The 20,482-nt window shown below is 35.4% G+C and overlaps 1 protein-coding gene across 4 annotated transcripts in view; it reads left to right on the top strand.

Annotated features, from left to right (window-relative positions):
• LOC105487671 (nuclear transcription factor, X-box binding like 1) overlaps positions 1 to 20,482 on the top strand; it is a 73,270-nt gene that overhangs the window by 45,096 nt on the left and 7,692 nt on the right. For all 4 annotated transcript variants that reach the window (XM_011751182.3, XM_011751180.3, XM_011751181.3 and 1 more), the window contains 4 exons: positions 6,926 to 6,995; positions 15,038 to 15,142; positions 18,200 to 18,286; positions 18,978 to 19,031. In XM_011751182.3, coding sequence (XP_011749484.1) covers positions 6,926 to 6,995; positions 15,038 to 15,142; positions 18,200 to 18,286; positions 18,978 to 19,031 — 316 coding nt within the window. The remainder of the gene's footprint in view (positions 1 to 6,925; positions 6,996 to 15,037; positions 15,143 to 18,199; positions 18,287 to 18,977; positions 19,032 to 20,482) is intronic.

A 20,482-nucleotide genomic window follows, 5' to 3' on the forward strand; every position in this document is an offset into this window, starting at 1 on the left:
ATGGATTATTTACTGCTTTAGGTATATTCCATATATTCATGTGTGTACTGCTTTCTTTATATTTGAGACTTTCTGTATCTTTACATTGTATTTCCTCCTAAACTCAAGATTTTAAAAATATAAGATCTAGTTTTATTGTGTTGTGATCAGAGCATGTGTTTGTAATTTTTTTCTAATTTATGGAACTTAACAGTACTTCCTTTGTAAAATAAGGTGATCAATTTTTATGAATGTTCCATGTGCTTGAGAAGATGTAATATCTTACAAATCAGAATATAAGATTTGGGTTGTGTGTGTGGATCATGTTTTAATACAGTAGCTTTGTCTTATATTGAAAATGCTGTGTTAAAATTCCATATTATTAGTGTGTTTCTTTTTGTTTTGTTTTTGTGTTTTGAGACAGTCTCACTGTATTGGCCAAGCTGAAGTGCAGTGGTGTGGTCATGGCTCACTGCAGCCTTGAACTCCTGGGCTCAAGTGATCCTCCCGCCTCAGCCTCCCAAGTAGCTGGGGCTACAGCCACATACCACCATGCCTGGATAATTTTTAAGAAATTTTTTGTAGAGATGTGGTCTCACTATGTTTCCCAGGCTGGTCTCGAAACACCTGGGCTCAAGAGACCCTCCTGCCTCAGCTTCCTAAAATGTTGAGATTACAGGCGTGAGCCATCATGCCTAGCCTATTAGTGTGTTTCTGTGTGTCTTTGCATCTGCTGTAGATTTTTGCTTATAAAGATGATTAAGCTGTTACATGTTGTACAGCATTTTTAGTAATTTTGGCTCTTAGCATTGAAAGGTATCCTTTGTCACATTTAATACCTTTGTTTGAGTTCTTATGCATCCCCTTTTTCATTTTAATAGGCAAGTTAAGTAAGTCCTTTAAGAATTTTTAATATCACTAATATCTTTGGTTTAGCTCTGAATTATTACTTTATGATTACTGTTTGTATTATGTTATGTCACTTTTTCTTTATGTGATATGTTTTCTCTGCTCTTAAAAGTTTCTCCTGTTAAGGTTTGTTTTCGTTTAGTGGTTGATTACTTTTTATTTGTACCTTTTTAATGTCTTTAGACCCTTGTTTCTTTCATCTTTTACTAACTGGTTTGGAGCTTTTAATTTTATCACCTGGTTCTCGTTTAAGACTGTATGACAATCAGTGAGTTATTTTATTTGCCTTTTTTTCTCTCCTTCTCTTCTCATTGTTTAGTTGCATGCTTTATTCTTTTTCAGAACATACAACATATATATATTTTTCTACCCTCATTCCGACCTTTTCTTCTTCTTCTTCTTTTTTTTTTTTTTTTTTTTTTTGAGATGGAGTTTTCGCTCTATCGCCCAGGCTGGAGTACAGTGGCACGATCTCGACTCACTGCAAGCTCCACCTCCCGGGTTCACGCCATTCTCCTGCCTCAGCCTCCTGAGTAGCTGGGACTATAGGCTCCCGCTACCACGCCGGCTATTTTTTTTTGTATTTTTAATAGAGACGGGGTTTCATCGTGTTAGCCAGGATGGTCTCGATCTCCTGACCTCATGATCCACCTGCCTCGGCCTCCCAAAGTGCTGGGATTACAGGTGTGAGCCACTGTGCCCAGCCCTTTTTTTCTTAGATTTTCAATTTTAAATTTCAACCATCAGTCTTTTTGCTGAAATTTCCCAGTCTTCTCTTGGATGAATGAAGTGCATCCTCTAGTAGTTTCCCCAAGAGAGCTTGTGAGTATAGTATTCCCTGAATGCTTAATTCTTAAACATTCCATTGCATGTTTCAAGAATGTTTTGCTGTAGCATTTACAACTGTATAAAAAGTCTTTTATTGGTGCTTTCTTTCCTAGAATTTCTTGGAAATGTTGCTCTATGTTGCTTTTGTTTATATTTTACTTTTGAGAAATTTGATGCCAATCTCTCTTTTCCTTATGAGTTAATTGATCTTTTTTGCCTGGGACCCCTAAAGTTATTTCTTTCTCCTTCACTTCCCTCCTCCTCCTCCTCCGTCTTTAAAATCTAATGTTTTTATTAAGGTACGACTCAGGGTTAATAATTTTTGATAAATTTTTCCAGGTACCTTATTAGCCCTTTCAACATATAAGTTCAGTATTTTTATTTTCCTGGATTATAGTTTTAAATGCCAGATCTGTTTCATTTATTTTGTTTTTGTTTTTTAGTGATACGAATTGTGTATATGTTGGATTTTCTTTTTCTGTCTCCAATTTCACTCAATTACTTCTTTGACACTTTTTTCTAAATCTCATTTTTATCATCTAGGTTGTTTTGCTGCTTCATTTCAGGGACCCTTATTAACTTTTGATTCAAGTATGTTCTTCTGTAAATATGTTATTCCATGAGCACCTTGTAATTTAGTTTTTATTTCTGATATAATTTTATCTTATTTTTTTTCCCCTAAATTCAGTCAACCTTTGTTCATTTCTTCTTTTTCTTCTCCATTATGTTCTTAGGTTTTGCTTTTCTGACTTAAGGTGGTAGTGTATTGAAGGGCCCTATACTTTGCTTATTTTGGGTAATTTGCTAGGACTCACAGAACTCAGCATATAGTTATACCTACAGCTATGAGTTATTACAGCAAAAGGGTAGGAGGCACAGTCAGCAAAGGGAAAAGGCACATGAGGTGAAGTGTAGGGGAAACCAATCACAAGCGTCCAGAGTCTCCTCCCATTGGAGCCACACAGGATGCACTTAATTCCCCCAGTAATGAGTTGTGACAACACTTGTAAAATGCTTCCAGCCAGAGAAGTTCATTAGAGACTGAGCACCTAGAGTTTTTATTGGGGGAAGGCTACATAGGCAGCCTCACCTGGTACATACCAGAGTTCAGGGCTCTCAGAGGGAAAGAAACTGTTCAACATAAACCATTGATTTATACAAACAGTTTAGACATAGTCAGCTGTTCTTATCAGTTCTAGGAATGGTGGGAACCTTACTGAAATCCAAATTCCCAAGCACCAGCCAAGGGCTAGTCTTAACAAGGAGGCCTTTCAAAAGAGCGGTCAGGTCTGCTAGGTTAACGCTTCTGTACAGGCGGTGTTTCATATAGTTACTTCAGTTTGGAATATTATGTTCCAGTTTTCTTCTTCTTTGTACTTCTTTTTTTTTTTTTTTTTTTGGGTGAGAGATACAGGAGGGGATTTTCATCAGTGAAAGGGCTTTGGATGTCATTTTCTGTTTATTTTCTATAGTAGTTTTTTATAGGTGTAAATTATATATCTTTATGTTTTCGGACAGAGGTTAGTATAAGATTTCTAGTTGATGACCACTCTCTTCTCAGTGTGGGAAAATACAGTTTTTTTAAATGGTTGGCGTTTTAGGGTGGTGCTGAGAAGAGGAGAGGAGTTATGTGTCCTTATTTTACTTTTGTTTTCTTTGGTCTTGCAAAATCCTAAATTTCCCTTCTTCTTTTGCTGGGTCTAAAGAAGTCTGCCTAAAGTCTGCCTTTCCCTTTTTACCTTCTTCCCAGAGTTGCCTTTCCAAGATTGGCTACTTGAATCTTGTGTACTTACTTTATTTTATTTAATTTTAATTTTAATTTTTGAGACAAAGTGTCTTTCTGTCTCCTAGTCTGGATGCAGTGGCACACTCACGGCTCACTGTAGCCTTGACCTCCCAGGCTCAGGTGATCTTCCCACTTAAGCTTTCCTAGTAGCTAGGACTACAGGTGCACACCATCACACCAGGCTAATTTTGGTGTTTTTTTATAGAGACGGGGTTTTGCCATGTTGCCGAGGCTGGTCTTGAACTCCTGGGCTCAGGCAGTTCACCTGCCTCGGCCTCCCAAAGTGCTGGGATTAGAGGCGTGAGCCACTGCACCCAGCCTTGTGTGCTTTTTAAAATCCATTCCCTTTAGTTAGTGCTGTGGTCTACCAGGATATTTTCAGGGTTTTCATACTTATGGGGACGTTTTTCTGTTGCGATTTTAGCTCAGCCTCCTCTTCTCTTTTCCATTTAGTTTTTTTTAGAACTCCACTAACTCTATGAAAATACTTGCATTGGGAGCTTGAGAAATAGCTCTATCAGAAATTGTTTTTTTTTTTTTTTTCCTAGTTATAGGTAATTTGAAGTTTATAGAAATTTGTAGAAATCAGCTGGGCGCGGTGGCTCAAGCCTGTAATCCCAGCACTTTGGGAGGCCGAGACGGGTGGATCACGAGGTCAGGAGATCGAGACCATCCTGGCTAACACAGTGAAACCCCGTCTCTACTAAAAAATACAAAAAACTAGCCGGGCGAGGTGGCGGGCGCCTATAGTCCCAGCTACTCGGGAGGCTGAGGCAGGAGAATGGCGTGGACCTGGGAGGCAGAGTTTGCAGTGAGCTGAGATCCGGCCACTGCGCTCCAGCCTGGGCGACAGAGCCAGACTCCGTCTCAAAAAAAAAAAAAGAAATTTGTAGAAATCTTCTGGTTGTGCTGCAGTCATGGGATTTAGTGATTTTATTTGTTATTAATGAGCTATATGTTTTTTGAGGGGGACATGTGGATATATTTGGATTAAGGTGGCTTCCATTACCTCAGCACTATAGATTTTTTTTTCTTAAATACGTATTAAAGTATAAGTTTTAATATAGAATTCTATCTCTTCAGTTCTTATAATTTCATTTGCTTTCAATTCAGTGAATTAAGTCATCTTTTCCTTTTAGTCCTGTGTGGAAAAAAACACAAACTGTTTTTCCTCTGCTCTTAAACCACAATAATCAACACAAAAGACTTTTGTGACCAGATGTGTGGGAGTTTCTTCCAACCAAAAAGAAAACAGTCACTTTTATAGCAGGCACCAGCTGGGTGTCCTGTAATTCATTTCTGAGACTACCTGGAGAAAGTGTCAGATCCTGTAGGTTGAGGGCTCAGTCCCACAAGACTGCCTCCCCTTCAGACACTAGTCTCAAGTTCAGGCCTCTGGAATATCTGACTGACTGGCTTCAAGTTTAGGTTCACACAACCCCCTCTTTGGGTTTAATTTGCTAGAGTGCCTCACAGATCTCAGAGAAAAACTTATTTATGTTTACTGGTTTATTATAAAGGATATTGCAAAGTATATAGATGAAGAGATACATAGAGTGAGGGATGAAAGAAGGGGTATGGCAATTCCATTCCTACCCCTTCCCCACCATTCTCATACCACCCTCCAGGAATTTCTGTGTTCAGCTATTCATAAGCTTTTTGTACCCTATCTTCTTGGGCCTTTATGGAGAATTCATTGGATAGGCATGATTGAAGTACGGACACTCATGTAGAAGTGTGACTGGACAGAGGGTTTGATCTAATAACTATAGACCGAGTGGGGAAACTCAACAAGGCCTGTTTCAATTCTTTTTGGCCTGTGTGTGAAGCATTCCTTCTTCCAGAGTATGGGACAGGACCCCTTCTGAAATGGGGTCTTATGACCTACAATCAGACAAGGTAGGTCAGAGAATTTCTTTATGGCCTGGTCAAGACAGAAAGGTGGAGGAAGACTATATTTTTAGTTTTAATGGCATGCCTTGGGGAAAAATAACAGGGGCTGTGGGAGTGATGAGCCAAGAACCGTGGACGAAAACCAATATATGTATATTTTTATGCCATAGTCTTTTTCTGCTTAATGTTAATTTCTTCTGTAGAATTTGGATATAAAAGATATAGACCTTGAAAATTTAATTTATTCCTAAGTATAGAGTAACAGGAATAAAATAATGTTAACTCTTAAGTTCAGAGGTGAACATTCTACTTGGAAGAATCTTAAAAATGCAATAGTGTTTAATAGAGCCAGCATAAAAACTTTGTGGTATTAAGTGAAACTTTGCCAAGAAATATCTTAGAGTATATTTATAGCTAATTTAGTATGACTATTTAGATAATAGTTTTAATTAACATTAAGGAGACTGAACTTATAGTATATTTTGGCAGTTATGTCTGGTGAAAGCAAGAATAGGAAAAGCAAGAAAATACAGAATAAAGGAAAAGAGGAAAAAGGTATGGGAGAGAGAAAAGTGAGATGCATATGATAGGGAGTTTTAGATGGTCACTAGTTACTGACTTAGGCAGTGTCTATTGGAAAGTAGGTTTATTCCTTGGTGTTTGTGACTTTTTTCTGAATTACTCACTGAGATATAAAAGTATTTTAAAGTGCAGTGTTCTAAAATGATCAGATCTGAAGTGAATTACTATTTTATTTTTTTTTGAGACAGTCTCGCTCAGTCACCCAGACTGGAGTACAGTGTCATAATCTTGACTCACTGCAACCTCCGCCTCAGGTTCAAGCGATTCTCATGCCTCAGCCTCCTGAGTAGCCAGGATTACAGGCATGCACCGTCATGCCTGGCTAATTTTTGTATTTTTAGTGGCTAATTTTTGTAATTTTTGTATTTTTAGCTTTCACCATGTTGACCAGGCTGGTCTCGAACTCCCAGCCTCAAGTGATCCGCCTGCCTTAGTCTCCCAAAGTGCTGGAATTACAGGCTGGAGCCACTGTACCTGGCCTAAAATGAATTAATTTCTAATATTAATAGCTTACCCAAGCTTTTTAAATAAGTTAATTTTATTTCTCATCAAATAACCTAAATTCCTCGATTTGAACATATTAAATAGTTTTAAAATTTTTTATGTAGGGGCATTAAGAACAATTGTAATTATGAATTTAATCTATAGGGAAAGATAGTTACAGAAACTATTAAAGAGAGGCCAGGCCCAGATGATATTTTGTGTGTGTTTTGTACTTCTTGCAGCAATTACACTTTTGGCATTTGACTTGTTAGTAGTAAAGGGCTGGATGATTTGAGTTATCAGAACAGTTAAGTAATTTGAAGATAATTGTTACAGATAGAGAATTAAAGTATTTCTTGAGGAAAAAAGATAATTTTATGGATATGTTTGAAATGAGTTATTTTTAGAAAAATTATGCTATAAAATGGATTTTTGTTTGAATGTCATCAACTTTCTTATTTTTAGAAAAATAACCACAGCTGATGTAAATGAAAAGAACCTCCTCAGTTGTTGCAAAAATCAGTGCCCTAAAGAGGTAAGCTTTAGTAGAACCTTTTAAATTGTATTCCTTGGGCATTGTTTCTCTTGGATTTTCTTTTTTCTTGTTTGGTCAAATTATTTCAGGTCTTCTCTGTTGTAGCTTTTTAAATAAAAATGTAAGACATACGGTAGATGCATCTCATTTTATAAATTTGGTGATATTAGGACCTGAAATGACCCTTTGAAGATTTAAGAAAGCAATTTTAAAGATAGCTTACATACTTTATATAATAAAGTATTAACCTAGTGCTTATCCCTCAAAATGTGATTCATACTTAAAGTATGTCAGAAATGATGTGGGTCATAGCAGTTAGACAGTAAATCCATAGTAGTTTGTTTTTAAAAATAGCGGTGCGTGTGTGTATGCATGTGCATGTGTGTACATCTGTGGTGGGATAATGTGCGGGGATAGATATTAATATCCATAGCATTTTGAAGATGGTGACGTAGAAGATACCTCTGCATTTTCATTGTGGCCTTTTGTGTTGGTGCCATTCAGATCATTGACTCTTTCAAGTTCATTACTATGTTAATATAAAACATTCACCTATAAAGTTGTGTTTTTAAAGATTCTGGTGGTTGTGTAAGCATTTTATTCAAACTAAAACTATCAAATGTAGTTAGAAAAAATTGTGCAAAGTAAAAAGGTAAAGAAACTCGCTAGTGATTTATCCTGGTAATAATTTGAGAAACCAAAGCAGTCCATCTACATTTGGCCAATCTGAAAGGGAAGATGCACTTTTGGATTTGGGAGTGGGACAGTTAAAATTACTTGATTTGGGTAGACATTTAAAAAGGAATCCTTTTGACTTACAGATGTACTATATAGTACCTTTTTCCTTTAAATTGTCTTTATACACTTTTCTAAGTGTTTCTCACCTTATTTAGAGTCAGAAATAGATGACAACAGAGTCTTTTTTTTTCCTTTTCTTTTTCTTGTTTTTTTTTTTTTTTTTTTTTGAGACGAAGTCTTCTCTGTAGCCCAGGCTGGAGTGCAGTGGTGGGATCTCGGCTCACTGCACTCTCTGCCTCCCAGGTTCATGCCATTCTCCTGCCTCAGCCTCCCAAGTAGCTGGGACGACAGGCGCCTGCCACCATGCTTGGCCAATTTTTTGTATTTTTAATAGAGACAGGGTTTCACTGTGTTAGCCAGGATGGTCTCGATCTCCTGACCTCGTGATCCACCCGCCTTGGCCTCCCTAAGTGCTGGGATTACAGGCGTGAACCACCATGCCCGGCCGATGACAACTGAGTCTTAAATATCATAATCAGTCTTTGATTAAGTATAAAACAGGAATCAATACATTACGTACCTTTTTAGTATTTTCCTTTAACTAAGGCTTTGGACCACTTTTTATGGATTTAAAATCTGTTGGAAATTGAGTTTTTAAATTTATGTAAGATTATAAGAAGAGAGGCTATTTGAAGTAACAAATGGTTATTTCGATAATCTGTCTTTATAAGTGAAACTAGGGCGTGGGATATTTCAAATTTAATTTTTTGAATTATTCAAATCCTGAACTTGCCTTGTTAAAATAAATTTTATTTCATCCCAATTCAGATTCCATGTAATAAGTAGTTGGGAATGTTTTATTTTTAATCTTAGTAACCTGGTATGGTTTATTAGGTAGAAATATGGTAATTTAATTCAGGTGTTGCTAATTTGTAACTTAGAATTTCCTTAGCTATAAATAAGTTGTGATGCTATGACTTTTGGTGGGACTAGATGGGTCATTTTCATGATTTTGGATTCTAGCTCCTTCTGGAACCCCTGGTATTACTAGATCTCCCTGGGCTTTCTTGAAAAATGTATCTGGAGCCTGGGAACAATCCAAATGGCCGTTATAGTTTGGAACAATCTAAGAGTAGACAGGTGAATTTCACTGTGTCTAGTAGAACTCATTTTCATTTATGGTCTCTTGACGTGGGTGACACCATAACAGTAATTCTAACGCTTTAACATTCATTAGAATCACTTTAAGGGTTTGTTAAAACACGGATTGCTGGGCCGGGCATGGTGGCTCATGCCTGTAATCCCAGCACTTTGGGAGGCTGAGGTGGGTGGATGACCTGAGGTCAGGAGTTCGAGACCAACCTGGCTAACATGGTGAAACCCCGTTTCTACTAAAAAATACAAAAGAAAAAAAAATAGCCTCGTGTGGTGGCATGTGCCTGTAATCCCAGCTACTCGGGAGGCTGAGCAGGAGAATCGCTTCAACCTGGGAGGCGGAAGTTGCAGTGAGCCAAGATGGTGCCATTGCACTGCAGCTTGGGCAACAAGAGCAAAACTCTGTCGCAAAAAACAAACAAACAAAAAAACACAGATTGCTGGGTCCCTGTCTAGAGTTTCTGATTTTGTAGGCCTGGAGTGGGGCCTACATTTTGCATTTCTATTAAATAGTAAACAATAGTGATACTGTTGGTCCAAGAGCGCACATTGAGAACCTGTGAGCTACAGAATGAGGTCATAATTAGAATCAGCCAAGAAGTATATCACTTTGAATCTTTGTACTTCAAAGTTAAGGTATGGGATTCTGGTAAATTCTGATGTACTCTTATATATGTTCTCGTCTCTTTCCCATACTGTAGATTCTTATGGGTGGGGCACTATGTTGTATTTGTCTTTGTATCTAGTGCCTGTTACACAGGTTGTACACATTAAGCTGCTGGTAAATGTTTATTGAATGTGAATAAAAGAATAAATTGTGGGAGTGGCATAAGCTTATCCTTCCAGCTCCACTGTGTCTCTGATATACACTCTATGGATTATTAGGTTTGAATTTAACTAAGTGAAAACATAAGGATGCCGTTAAGAACATACCCGTTCTTAACTGTGCCCCACATAGGCATTTCTGCTCTTTTTTAAAAGAGATATAAAGAGGAACAAAATGGAAGTTTTATTTTATTTTACGTGGTATGGGGCTTCAGTTATTTTATTTTTTAAAACATGTTTAAAGTTTTTAATTGATAAAATTTTATATATTTACCATAGGCAACATGTTTTGAAATATGTATACATTGTGGAATGGCTAAGTTGAGTTAATATATGCATTTTTTTATGGTGAGAACACTTAACATCTACTCTTAGCAATTTTTAAGAATACAATATATGTTATTAACTATAGTCACTATTTTGTACAATAGATGTTTTGCATTTATTCCTCATATCTAACTGAAATTTTGTATACTTTGACCAAAATTCTCCCAATCCCCTTCTGTCCTTCAGTCACTGGCAACTACCATTCTGTTCTTTCACTTCTATGAGTTCAGCTTTTTTATATTTCACATATAAGTGAGATCATGTGGTATTTCTACTGGTTTTTTTTTTTTTTTTTTTTTTGAGACGGAGTCTCACACTTTTGGAGTACAGTGGTGCAGTCTGGCTCACTACAACCTCAACCTCACAGGTTCAAGCGATTCTTCTGCCTCAGCCGCCCTAGTAGCTGATATTACAGGCACACGCCACTACGCCCAGCTAATTTTTTGTATTTTTAGTAGAAACAGGGTTTCACCTTGTTGGCTAGGCTGGTCTTGAACCCCTGAACTCGTGATTCGCCCACGTTGGCCTCCCAAAGTGCTGGGATTACAGGTGTGAGATACTGTGCCCGGCTGGTATTTCTGCTTTTTAAAATTATTTATGAATTTGGTTTTCTCATTCCCATGCAAGCTTTTCTACTTTTTAGTTGGGAAAATTATTTAACTTCTCTGTAACTGAACTTGTTCATATATAAAATGGGGCACTAGTAATATCCACTTCAGAGTGCTGAGTATTATATGAGGTAATAATATGTAATGGACTTAGTTAATGGTAAGCACTATATATGTGGTAGTTATGGTGATTATGATTATCTACAAACAATATTGTTCTACAAGCATTTCTTAGTTCTTTTGAAAGAGGGCTTTTCCTACTATTGGAATTAAAGTGGAACATTTTGATGCAGACAGTGTTGTTTGTCGGTAAACCGTTTGGTATGACTTACTGAAGTGCTGGCAGAATGATGTTGAGGGCTGAGTAGAGTAGAAAAACCCTGTCCCACTTTGAGTGGGAAGGGTAATACATCTCATCTCTAAGTGAATATTTTAGAAAGACCTCTGTTTTTTGCTGTGAAATCTGTATTAAAGATAACCATCATTTTATCTTATGCATTCAAGTCAGCTTTCTTTGTAACTGCTTTTCAGTTTTTTCAGAAATATAACCTGGGTTTTGAGATGACATATACTTACTTACACATCTAACAGGAAAATGGTCACGTGATTTAATTTTTTTAAGCAATGAAATATCACATATATACCTAAAAGTACATAATATAATATAAATATGTATAGTTTAACAGTTAAAAAGTGAATACCGTGTTAACTCTACCCAGGTCAAAAAATCAAGTAATGCTGACATACCAGAAATTTGTCAAGGTCCCTGTCTGACTATAGTTCCCATCATCTATCCTATAGGCTAACCACCCTTTTATAGTAATCCTTTCCTTACTTTTATTTACAGTTTTTACTACCAGTATGTATATCTGCAGACAATATTGTTTGCCAATGTTAAAAGTTTAAAAGTATGTACTTTTGTGACTTGCTTATATATGTTTGTCATTTTTAATTGCATATAGCTGTAGTCCATTGATTCCATTGTATGAGTACACTATAATTTATTTGTTTTACTGTGGGTGGACATTTGAATAATTTCCAACTGGGGTTGTTATCAAAAATACTGCTGTGAACATTCTTGCTTTTGCAACCTGGTACATATGTGCACAGATTTCTATAGGCATGCAGTAGTGTAATTGCTTGGTCATAGGGAATGTTTAATTTCGACTTTAATAATATCAAATTGATTTCCAAAATGGTTGTATCAGTTTATAATCAGTAACTTTTCCAGTTACTGAAAAGTATCAGAAAGTTTTTCAACTTTCCATTGATGAAAGTTCTTGCTCTTTCACATCCCTACCAACATTTTGTGTGGTCAGCATTTTTTATTTTTGCCAGTCTTTTTGCATCTCATTGTGGTTTTAATTTACATTCTCCAATTACTAGTGAGTTTGAATACGTTTTCAGGATTAGAGGTATTACTTTTGCCTGTGGGACGTATGTTGGATACCAGCACAGTGTACACCTAGATGAGTTTCAGTTTTCCTAGTTGCAAATTGCAGAATCAATTTTGGCTTACTTATGGAAAAAAAAGGAGAGAGAAGACATTGTGGGGAGCATTTGGAAGACACTGGGGAGCAATTCACAGATTCTGAAGGATATGCTATACAGTCAAGCTTTGGGAAAGGCAGGATCTCTGCAGCCTAAGGGGGCTTTACAGTGAGATGACTACTTAAACCACCATCTCGCTCTTTTAAGTTTTTAGATTCCCAAGACAGAAAACCTAATAGACTCACCATGGATCCAAGGGCTCCTTTTGGCACAGGCAGCCACAGTCAGGGAACTAGAATAGGTAGCATAGCCATGGCTGTGGCTACTGGGGGAATTATGGTGAACCAGGCAGCCATCCCAACGTATGTCTTCTACAACTTTTACCAGTATGTGACAGGGTCACATGAAGGATTTAGAGAAAAAAAGATACCATGTATTGAAGGCAGAAGACCTAGCCAGAGAAAAGACAGACTTTGAAGATGTCAATGAAATTGTGAAGAAGAGTATGAGGTCTTTTAGGAGGCAGAAAGATATAACATCAAGACCAGTGATTTTTAACCTTTCATCAGCCCCCAGCGCAACAGAATACTGTTTACAGTGAAAGATGACACTGTAATATAGCCATGATCCTATGTATTTTCACAAGGTCTTCCTTTATTGAATCTGATAAGCTTCCCTCTTCACTTTCTCCTATAGAATCATTGATTTAAATGATAGATATCAGAGGCCAAGAAGGATCGGGGGAAGGGGATAAAGTGATGTTGATTAAGGTATATTTCCAAATAGCTAGAAGAGAGGACTTGAAATGTTCCCAAAACATAGAAGTGATCAATACTCAAGATGATAAATACCCTTAAATACCCTGACTTGATCATTACACATTCTATGTATGTAATAAAAAAATATTACATGTGCCCTATAAATATGTACAAATATTATGTATCAATAAAAATATAATAAATTTGAAGTGGAAGGGTTACTTTTTAAGAGACGCTAACTAATGCAATTACCTTAGAGATTAATTAAGGAAAGAGGATATAGAGATGTATTTTGAGAGTAAGAATAAGTGGTAAGCTAATGCCAAATGTTTATGAAGTCTGGCTAGAGGCACTGGCAGGAATGAAGGTAAGAATGAAATTAAGCAATACAAAGGCTTGAAACAACCTCTGTGAGGTAAGTATTTGAAAATGAATAAATATTGAGCTTGTTAAGTAGTATTGTGTCCAGTATTAGATATAGGGAAAAACAAAACTGAAATCATTCAGAAATACCTGGACTTATTCTATTAATAGCCGTTCTCTGCCCTATAGTAGGATTAGTGGAAGTGCACAGTGTGAGTGATCTGAATTTAGTTTTAGTATGAATGCCTCAGCTAAAAATTAAAGAACAAAAAAACCTAGTCGCACATTAGAAAGAGACTAAAGACAATGGGAAAGGATTCCAAATTTCTTAAAGTGAGTGGAGTCAGTAGTTCGAAAGATCAATCTGGTGAATCATAGAGATCAGTAATTAGAGAATTTAAATGTTTACTGCGGGTTCTACTATTTGGGAGGTATCTTTGTTAGGGATTATGACATGAGAGACACAAAGAAATGCAGATGTTCCTTGGTTTACAGTGGGCTTATGTCCTGATTAAACCTATTGTAAAACTGGAAAATGGTTTTAAGTTGCACCACCGTAAGTTGATGACTGTCTAAGACCATTGCCCTCAAGGAACTTATAATAGTAACAAGTTTTATTATAATATCTAAATATACTGAACTCATTTAATCCTCACAACAGCTTTATAAAGTACTAATTCTCTTTTACATGTGGAATTTACATGTGAAATTTTACATGTGAAACACAGAGAAGTCAGGTGACTTGCCTAAGATCCTGCAGTTAGTAAACAGATAATCTGGGACTCAGTTCCTGATAGTTTGACTTTGACATTTAACCCCTAACAAATAGTGTATTTTATATACATTCTGGTTGGAGAGAGAGAAATATATGAAGTACCTAAAAAAATTGTTTTTTTGCAAAATTTCAAGACACCACAAGCAATGTTACAACAATTTAGAAACAGATTTCTTACTTAACTACTATAATTTATTTATATATAGGCAGATTATATCAGGCCGTTATGGTGATTTAAGTCATGTCTTAAAGTGTGGATAAGATTTGAATAGACAGACCATTGACATTCATCTTAACACTTGACTAGGATAGGAAGACAGTAAATAATTAAAGACACGGAGCATAGACATCATGGCAATTACTGAGTTGTTTTGGCTGCCTAAATGATATGCTTTACTATGTAGTCGAAAGGGTAAATGTTGTAGAATAAAAGGCTAAACAGTTATAACACAATATACAATGGCTTAAGGACAGGGCATTTTCTTTTTTGTTTTTTTCCCACAGTGCAGTACAGGGAAGGTAGGTGTGTCATTGTATTCCATGTGTTCACCCATGAATCCAAGTCAGCTGGCGACTCTGCTCTCTTTGGCACATGGTTTCTATTATTGCTCCAGCTTTCATCATTTCCAGCACATGGGGAAGAGAAGAACATGAAGTATACTCTTGAAATGATTTGAAGCATGAATCACCTGTACTTGCTTACATTCCATTGACCAGAACTTAGTTACATGGCTAAAACTAGCTACAAGGGTGGCTGTAAGATATACTGTTGGAGTGGAGCTGGGGAGAATATTTAATTAAATTTAATTAAATTATATATATATAATTAAATATTTAAAATAATTTAAATCTAAAAGAAAAAATAGTTTACACATTAGCCCATTAGCTAGGATTGATCGACCCTTTGTGTGATGGACTCTCTTAAAACTGTTGGGGTTTAGGGGAAGGTAGAGTATGATCAAGATGTAAGTATGTAATTGCTTTATTTTGGTTTTATTTTAGCTTCCTTGTGGTCATAGATGCAAAGAGATGTGTCATCCCGGTGAATGTCCCTTTAATTGCAACCAGAAGGTAAAACTTAGATGTCCTTGTAAAAGAATAAAAAAGGTAAATATTTTAAGTTATTGAAAATACTTTTCTATATAAATTGTTTTTGTGTGGTTTTCTTGTTTTTGTTTTTTGGTCTATATGTTTTGGTAGTTGTTTGGCTTTTTTTTTTTTTTTTTGCCTTTTAATTTTAAGGTTTTACTTAATAGAATCTTTTTATTATTAAAATGAGCCTACTTGTTCTGTAAACACTTATTTTAAAAATAAGCTTTGGTGATTTAATTTTCTGCAATTTAATAGTAAAAGGAAAATTATTTTTTATGTTAGAACCAAGTTCAGTGCCCTCTGTTGGTCAATGTGCTTTAGATTTGACGTCTTTGAACAGGTAACACAATGTAACGGATAGAATGTTTCATCACTTAAGAAATGGCTTAAGGTTAACTTTGTTGCTATTATTTATGAAATGCTTTTTACCATCAGTATTGTCCTTTGAAAATACTGCCTTAAAAAGACCTCATATGAATAGCCTTATAAAGTAAAATAACATTTAAACTTGGAAAGAACTAATTTTAAGATAAAATGATGATAACAGAGGAGTAAATGGGCAAAAACTAATGATTACAAAGCCTGATGGAAACAAACTATATACTGCTCAACAAAACTTATGAAGGAAAATGTAGTGACCTAATAGTCTTTTTCTTAATTCTGTTTCCTTAATCTTCCCTATTGGCAATGCTTACTTACTCCTTTGAAACCAACTTTTTTGACCTCTTATTTACCCTATCTCAGTTATAGTCGTTAACTCCTTTTTTCCTTCCTATTCGTATTGTCATTCCCTAAAGCTTGTCTTTTTCATGTCTTGAAATTCACTTTTATTTATCCATGTGATGGATATGTATTGAGGATCTTTTTTAGGTCCTTTGCCTTTCATTTTTGTTCATAGTTTCTGATATGTTTTCCTAGGATAGGGAACTTCTGAATTTAAATTTATATACTTGGCCTTTTAGGGAGTGGAATCTTTAAGTTTCAGAAATTTAAATTGACCACCTGTATATGAAAATAAATACTTGGTCAAGCCACTTTTAATCTGAGATGTCTCTTAAGTTTTCTGTGAAATCTCATGTCTTGTCCAAGTGCTGTATGCCACCCACCCGTTAGTACTTTGGAACAACTCTTTCCTGGGCTTTGGCCACAACTTCGTGACCCATTTCCTTGTCTTTAGTCACGCCACTTCCCTGTTCTAAATTCTTCAATGGCTCTTCATCACTTATGGAAAAAGTGCATTGTATAAGAAATGTGTGGGTATATGCAGACTTGGCATACCAGGGAGGCTGTGATAAGACATTTGCCTGCTTGTTCAGTCTCATCATCTAGCAATCATCTCTGTTAATCTGTTACTTGAGTGCCCTAATACATATATTGTACCCTCACTTAGCTTAGGATGTGGCAATGTATATATTTCTTTTTCTATGTAAAATACAATGTTTTTTTCCTTTACCTCTCTGCTGACTAGAATCCTGCTAATACTTATTGCAAGCACTTCCTTATTTGAGAAGGTTTTCCTTCTCCAGGTTCCCTTGGGAAGGCTTAGCTGTTCCTTCCTCTTGACTTTCTTTGTACTGGGTTCATAATGTAGAGCTTTGTGATTCTAGGTATCTGTAACCGTGTTTCCTTATCTGTAAAGTAGAGTTTATTATAGAGAGTTATTGAAAGGAATAAAAGAGGTAGTGCTTACATAGCATTTAAAACAATGCTATGTTTAATAAATAGTAGCTGCCATTACTATTGTTATTTATTTAGCACTTAACAGATTATTATACTGTTTATTTCTTATTGTGTTCCATTTCCCTGTCATAGTGTTTAGCATATAAGATACTCTGTAAGTATCTTCTGAATGAGAAAAAATAAAATCCTCTTCTAGGCTGATGGACTTAATGTCTGTAAACACACGATACTTATTTTTGTCTCCAGTGTTTGTTCGGGTTAACTTTCTTCTGTCTGGACTGTCTTTGGAGGAAAAGACTATGTTTATCACTATATTGAGCCGAAAACGAAGAACTAAGAAATAAAAAAACAAAAAAAAACCATCCAAGTAATAAAATTCCATGCTATAAAATGCTTTCACTAAACACACTTTACTCAGGATTTGGTAATCTCATGTCTAAACTGTGGTAGATTTGAACGAAAAACTAGAGTCTGAGGTTCTGGTGAGACAGGAGAAACTGATACAAATTAGATATACTGAGAGTAAAAGTGACATTGGCAGCAATAAATGAATGAATAAAAGATAGATAAACATACTACAAAAGGCAGTCTAAGACTAATATAAAGACCACTCTTCTACTCAGGAGGTCATCGTTTTATTCTGTCATAGTACAGAAATTGGTCATAGTTTTGATGTCAACACATCAAAAACAGTAGATCAGTGTTCTTTCATTAAGGAGGTAGCGAGGTGCCAACATAAGCTTTAGAATAATTTTCATCTATACTTAAAAGAAAAAGTTTAACAGTCAAGAGAAAAATTTGTAGCTCCCTAGAAAACTCTCTAGAGCTGCACTATCTGAGATGGTAGCCACTAGTCACATGTGGATATTTAAATACAAATTGTAATGAATTAGCATAAAATAATATTAAAAATTTGGTTCCTCAGTTTCACCACCCACATTTCAAATGCTCAGTAGCCATATGTGGCTAGTGCTACTCTGTGGACTAATGCAGATTTACAACATTTCCATCCCACACACATACCAGGAAGCTCTGTTGGACAGCACTTTTGTAGAACCTTGTATTCCCTGGACATTTTATAAGAATAACAAACAATAAAGAAAAGTAAAGAAGAAAAACAACATTGGAGCTAAGTCTGATAGTGGCATGTAGTAATTATTAAGTGGATTTAAAAAATTTTTATGGTATTATCTTTTTTAAGTTAAGAGAAAATAAGAGAGTAATCACTATTTGAACCAGATATTTAATGCTTGCAACCATATCATCATTAAATATTAAGTCACATCAAATAATACTTATAACCTTAAGCTATTAGATAAACTTTGCTTTTTTATGGCAGACAGGACTTTGAGGGGAAAATCATTTAAAATTTGAAAATTGGGTTGTTTGTAGGAATTGCAGTGCAACAAAGTACGTGAAAATCAGGTTTCAATAGAATGTGACACAATGTGCAAGGAAATGAAGCGGAAAGCATCTGAGGTAATGTCTCGTTAAATATCATTTTAAAGGCTAGTGGCCTTTCCCTTCTTATTTTGTGTATTTGTGTGCTTATTAAAAACAACTTGAAATCTCATTTTTTTGCCTTTATAATAAAAGCCTAGTTTTATAGGCCTATTTTGAATGGCAGATTGGGATTTTCATTGCCTAGTGTATATCAAGACTTTTCGTCTTCTACGCCCGCTACAAGATTTTGAGATTCTTTGCTGCTTGGGTTATCTCTAGTGTTACTGTTTCCCTCCATTGACCCAATCAGTGATCTCTTGATTTTGTTTGAAAGTAAGGATTCCCTTCCATGATAACACATTTGAGATAAATTTAACTCTAGAGAAACAACAGTATTTAATAATTAATTCTAGATTCTTAATACAGCAAAGAGGAAAAAAGGCAATTTTAAAATTTACTGTTACAATGTTTTAACTCTGTAATATTGATATTACTTGTTAAGCTGAAATGTTCATATAAGGTATAACACTCCACCCACCACCACCTTCAGTTTATTAGATAGTGCCTTAGTAAAACCTTGTCTCAGTATAGCATTTACATTTCTTTAAATGATTTCAAGCTCCTAAAAGTTGATATGGGTTAATAGAACCTGGATGGGTAGATGTTAAAATTCCATATAAAATATGATGACTAAATTGTAAATTGACTTTTGAATGTGTATAAACAGATAAAAGAAGCAGAAACCAAGGCTGCTTTTGAAGAAGAAAAACGAAGACAACAGGTAACCAAACAAAATACCCAGATTTATGTCTCTTAGCATCATTGCTAGATTTTGTGCAAACACAGGATATGTTCCAAGGTCAAACTAAGGGCTAGTCTCTGTTGTGAACTGAAAATAACATAGTTCTTGTAAAACAAAAATGAGCCATCTACTAAGTTCACTTTAAGTATACTGAAACTCTGAGAAGGTATGAGATCTCATATATTCCCAAATTTTTTTTTTTGTATTGGAAATTTTTTTTTTTTGTATTTACTTTCTTGCCAATATCATTCATACTTCAGCCAGAAGAATTTTAATTCCTCCGTTGGCTGGGGAGTGAGAGTGAGCGAATCATCACCATTGTAAGGCATCTTCTGGAGACCTTGAGTTTACTTATCTAAAAGTATTTGAGTTCTATTTTACTGACTTGCAGACCACCTGTAACAAATAAGTGCAGTTTACTAATCAGTACATTTATTTTAATAATACATTCCCATATTTCCCTATTAGACCTTTAAATACAGGATTATAACCTGTTTTTTGTTGTTACCAAGATAACAAGTACATTCCCGATACCCCATGTTTAAGTATTTACTTTATTGATCATATACTTCAATGAGTAGCTTGACTTTCTAATAGTGATGTATAACTTTTTATTATTATTTGTCAGTTTGTATCTTGAAATGCTTTATACTTATCAGATTATATTGTATACCAAACTACTGCCTTTATGAATGATGAGATTGAAACTTGCATGATTTGCATGAATGAGGAAATTCAAACTTTGATGAGTTGTAGGAACAATTAGAACGATTAGGAACATTAGAAGCAATTCATGTAGTAAATAATGGTTGGCCAAGATGACCTTTGAGATTTTATGGTTCTGTAAAGTTGCTTTGCCTCATATCCCCAAAATAAGTTATCAGAGCTAATATAGTAAAACGTAAGTTGGCTGGAATCCTAGGAGATTAAGTTATTAAGAGAAGTTTAGTATGTTTTCTCCTTATTCCCTTTGCTATCTTTTTATAAATTGTCATGGATGAAAATCTTAAATACATTCTCTGTTTACTGACTCTTTAAGCAGAATATAATCAGTCCTTAGTATATGTATGTTCTGCATCTGTGAATTCAACCAACCACAGATCGAAAGTTTTTTCAAAACAAGTAAAAAAAAATACAACAATAAAAAATAATACACATTTTAAAATACAGTGTAACACCTATTTACGTAGCATTTACATTGTTATAGAAATGTAATAGGAAATCTAGAGTGATTTAAAGTATACAGGAAGATGTTTGTATGGTATTTGCAAATCCTGCACTATTTATATAGAGACTTGATCATCCTCAGATTTTTATATCCAAGGGGATCCTAGAGCCAATTTCCTACAGATACTGAGGGATCACTGTATACAGCACATAATATATACTTGGTGACTGTGAGTTACCATTTAACCCTCAGTTATTTTATT

Source organism: Macaca nemestrina, chromosome 3 (genome assembly GCF_043159975.1).
Source record: "Macaca nemestrina isolate mMacNem1 chromosome 3, mMacNem.hap1, whole genome shotgun sequence".
Lineage (NCBI taxonomy): Eukaryota > Metazoa > Chordata > Mammalia > Primates > Cercopithecidae > Macaca > Macaca nemestrina.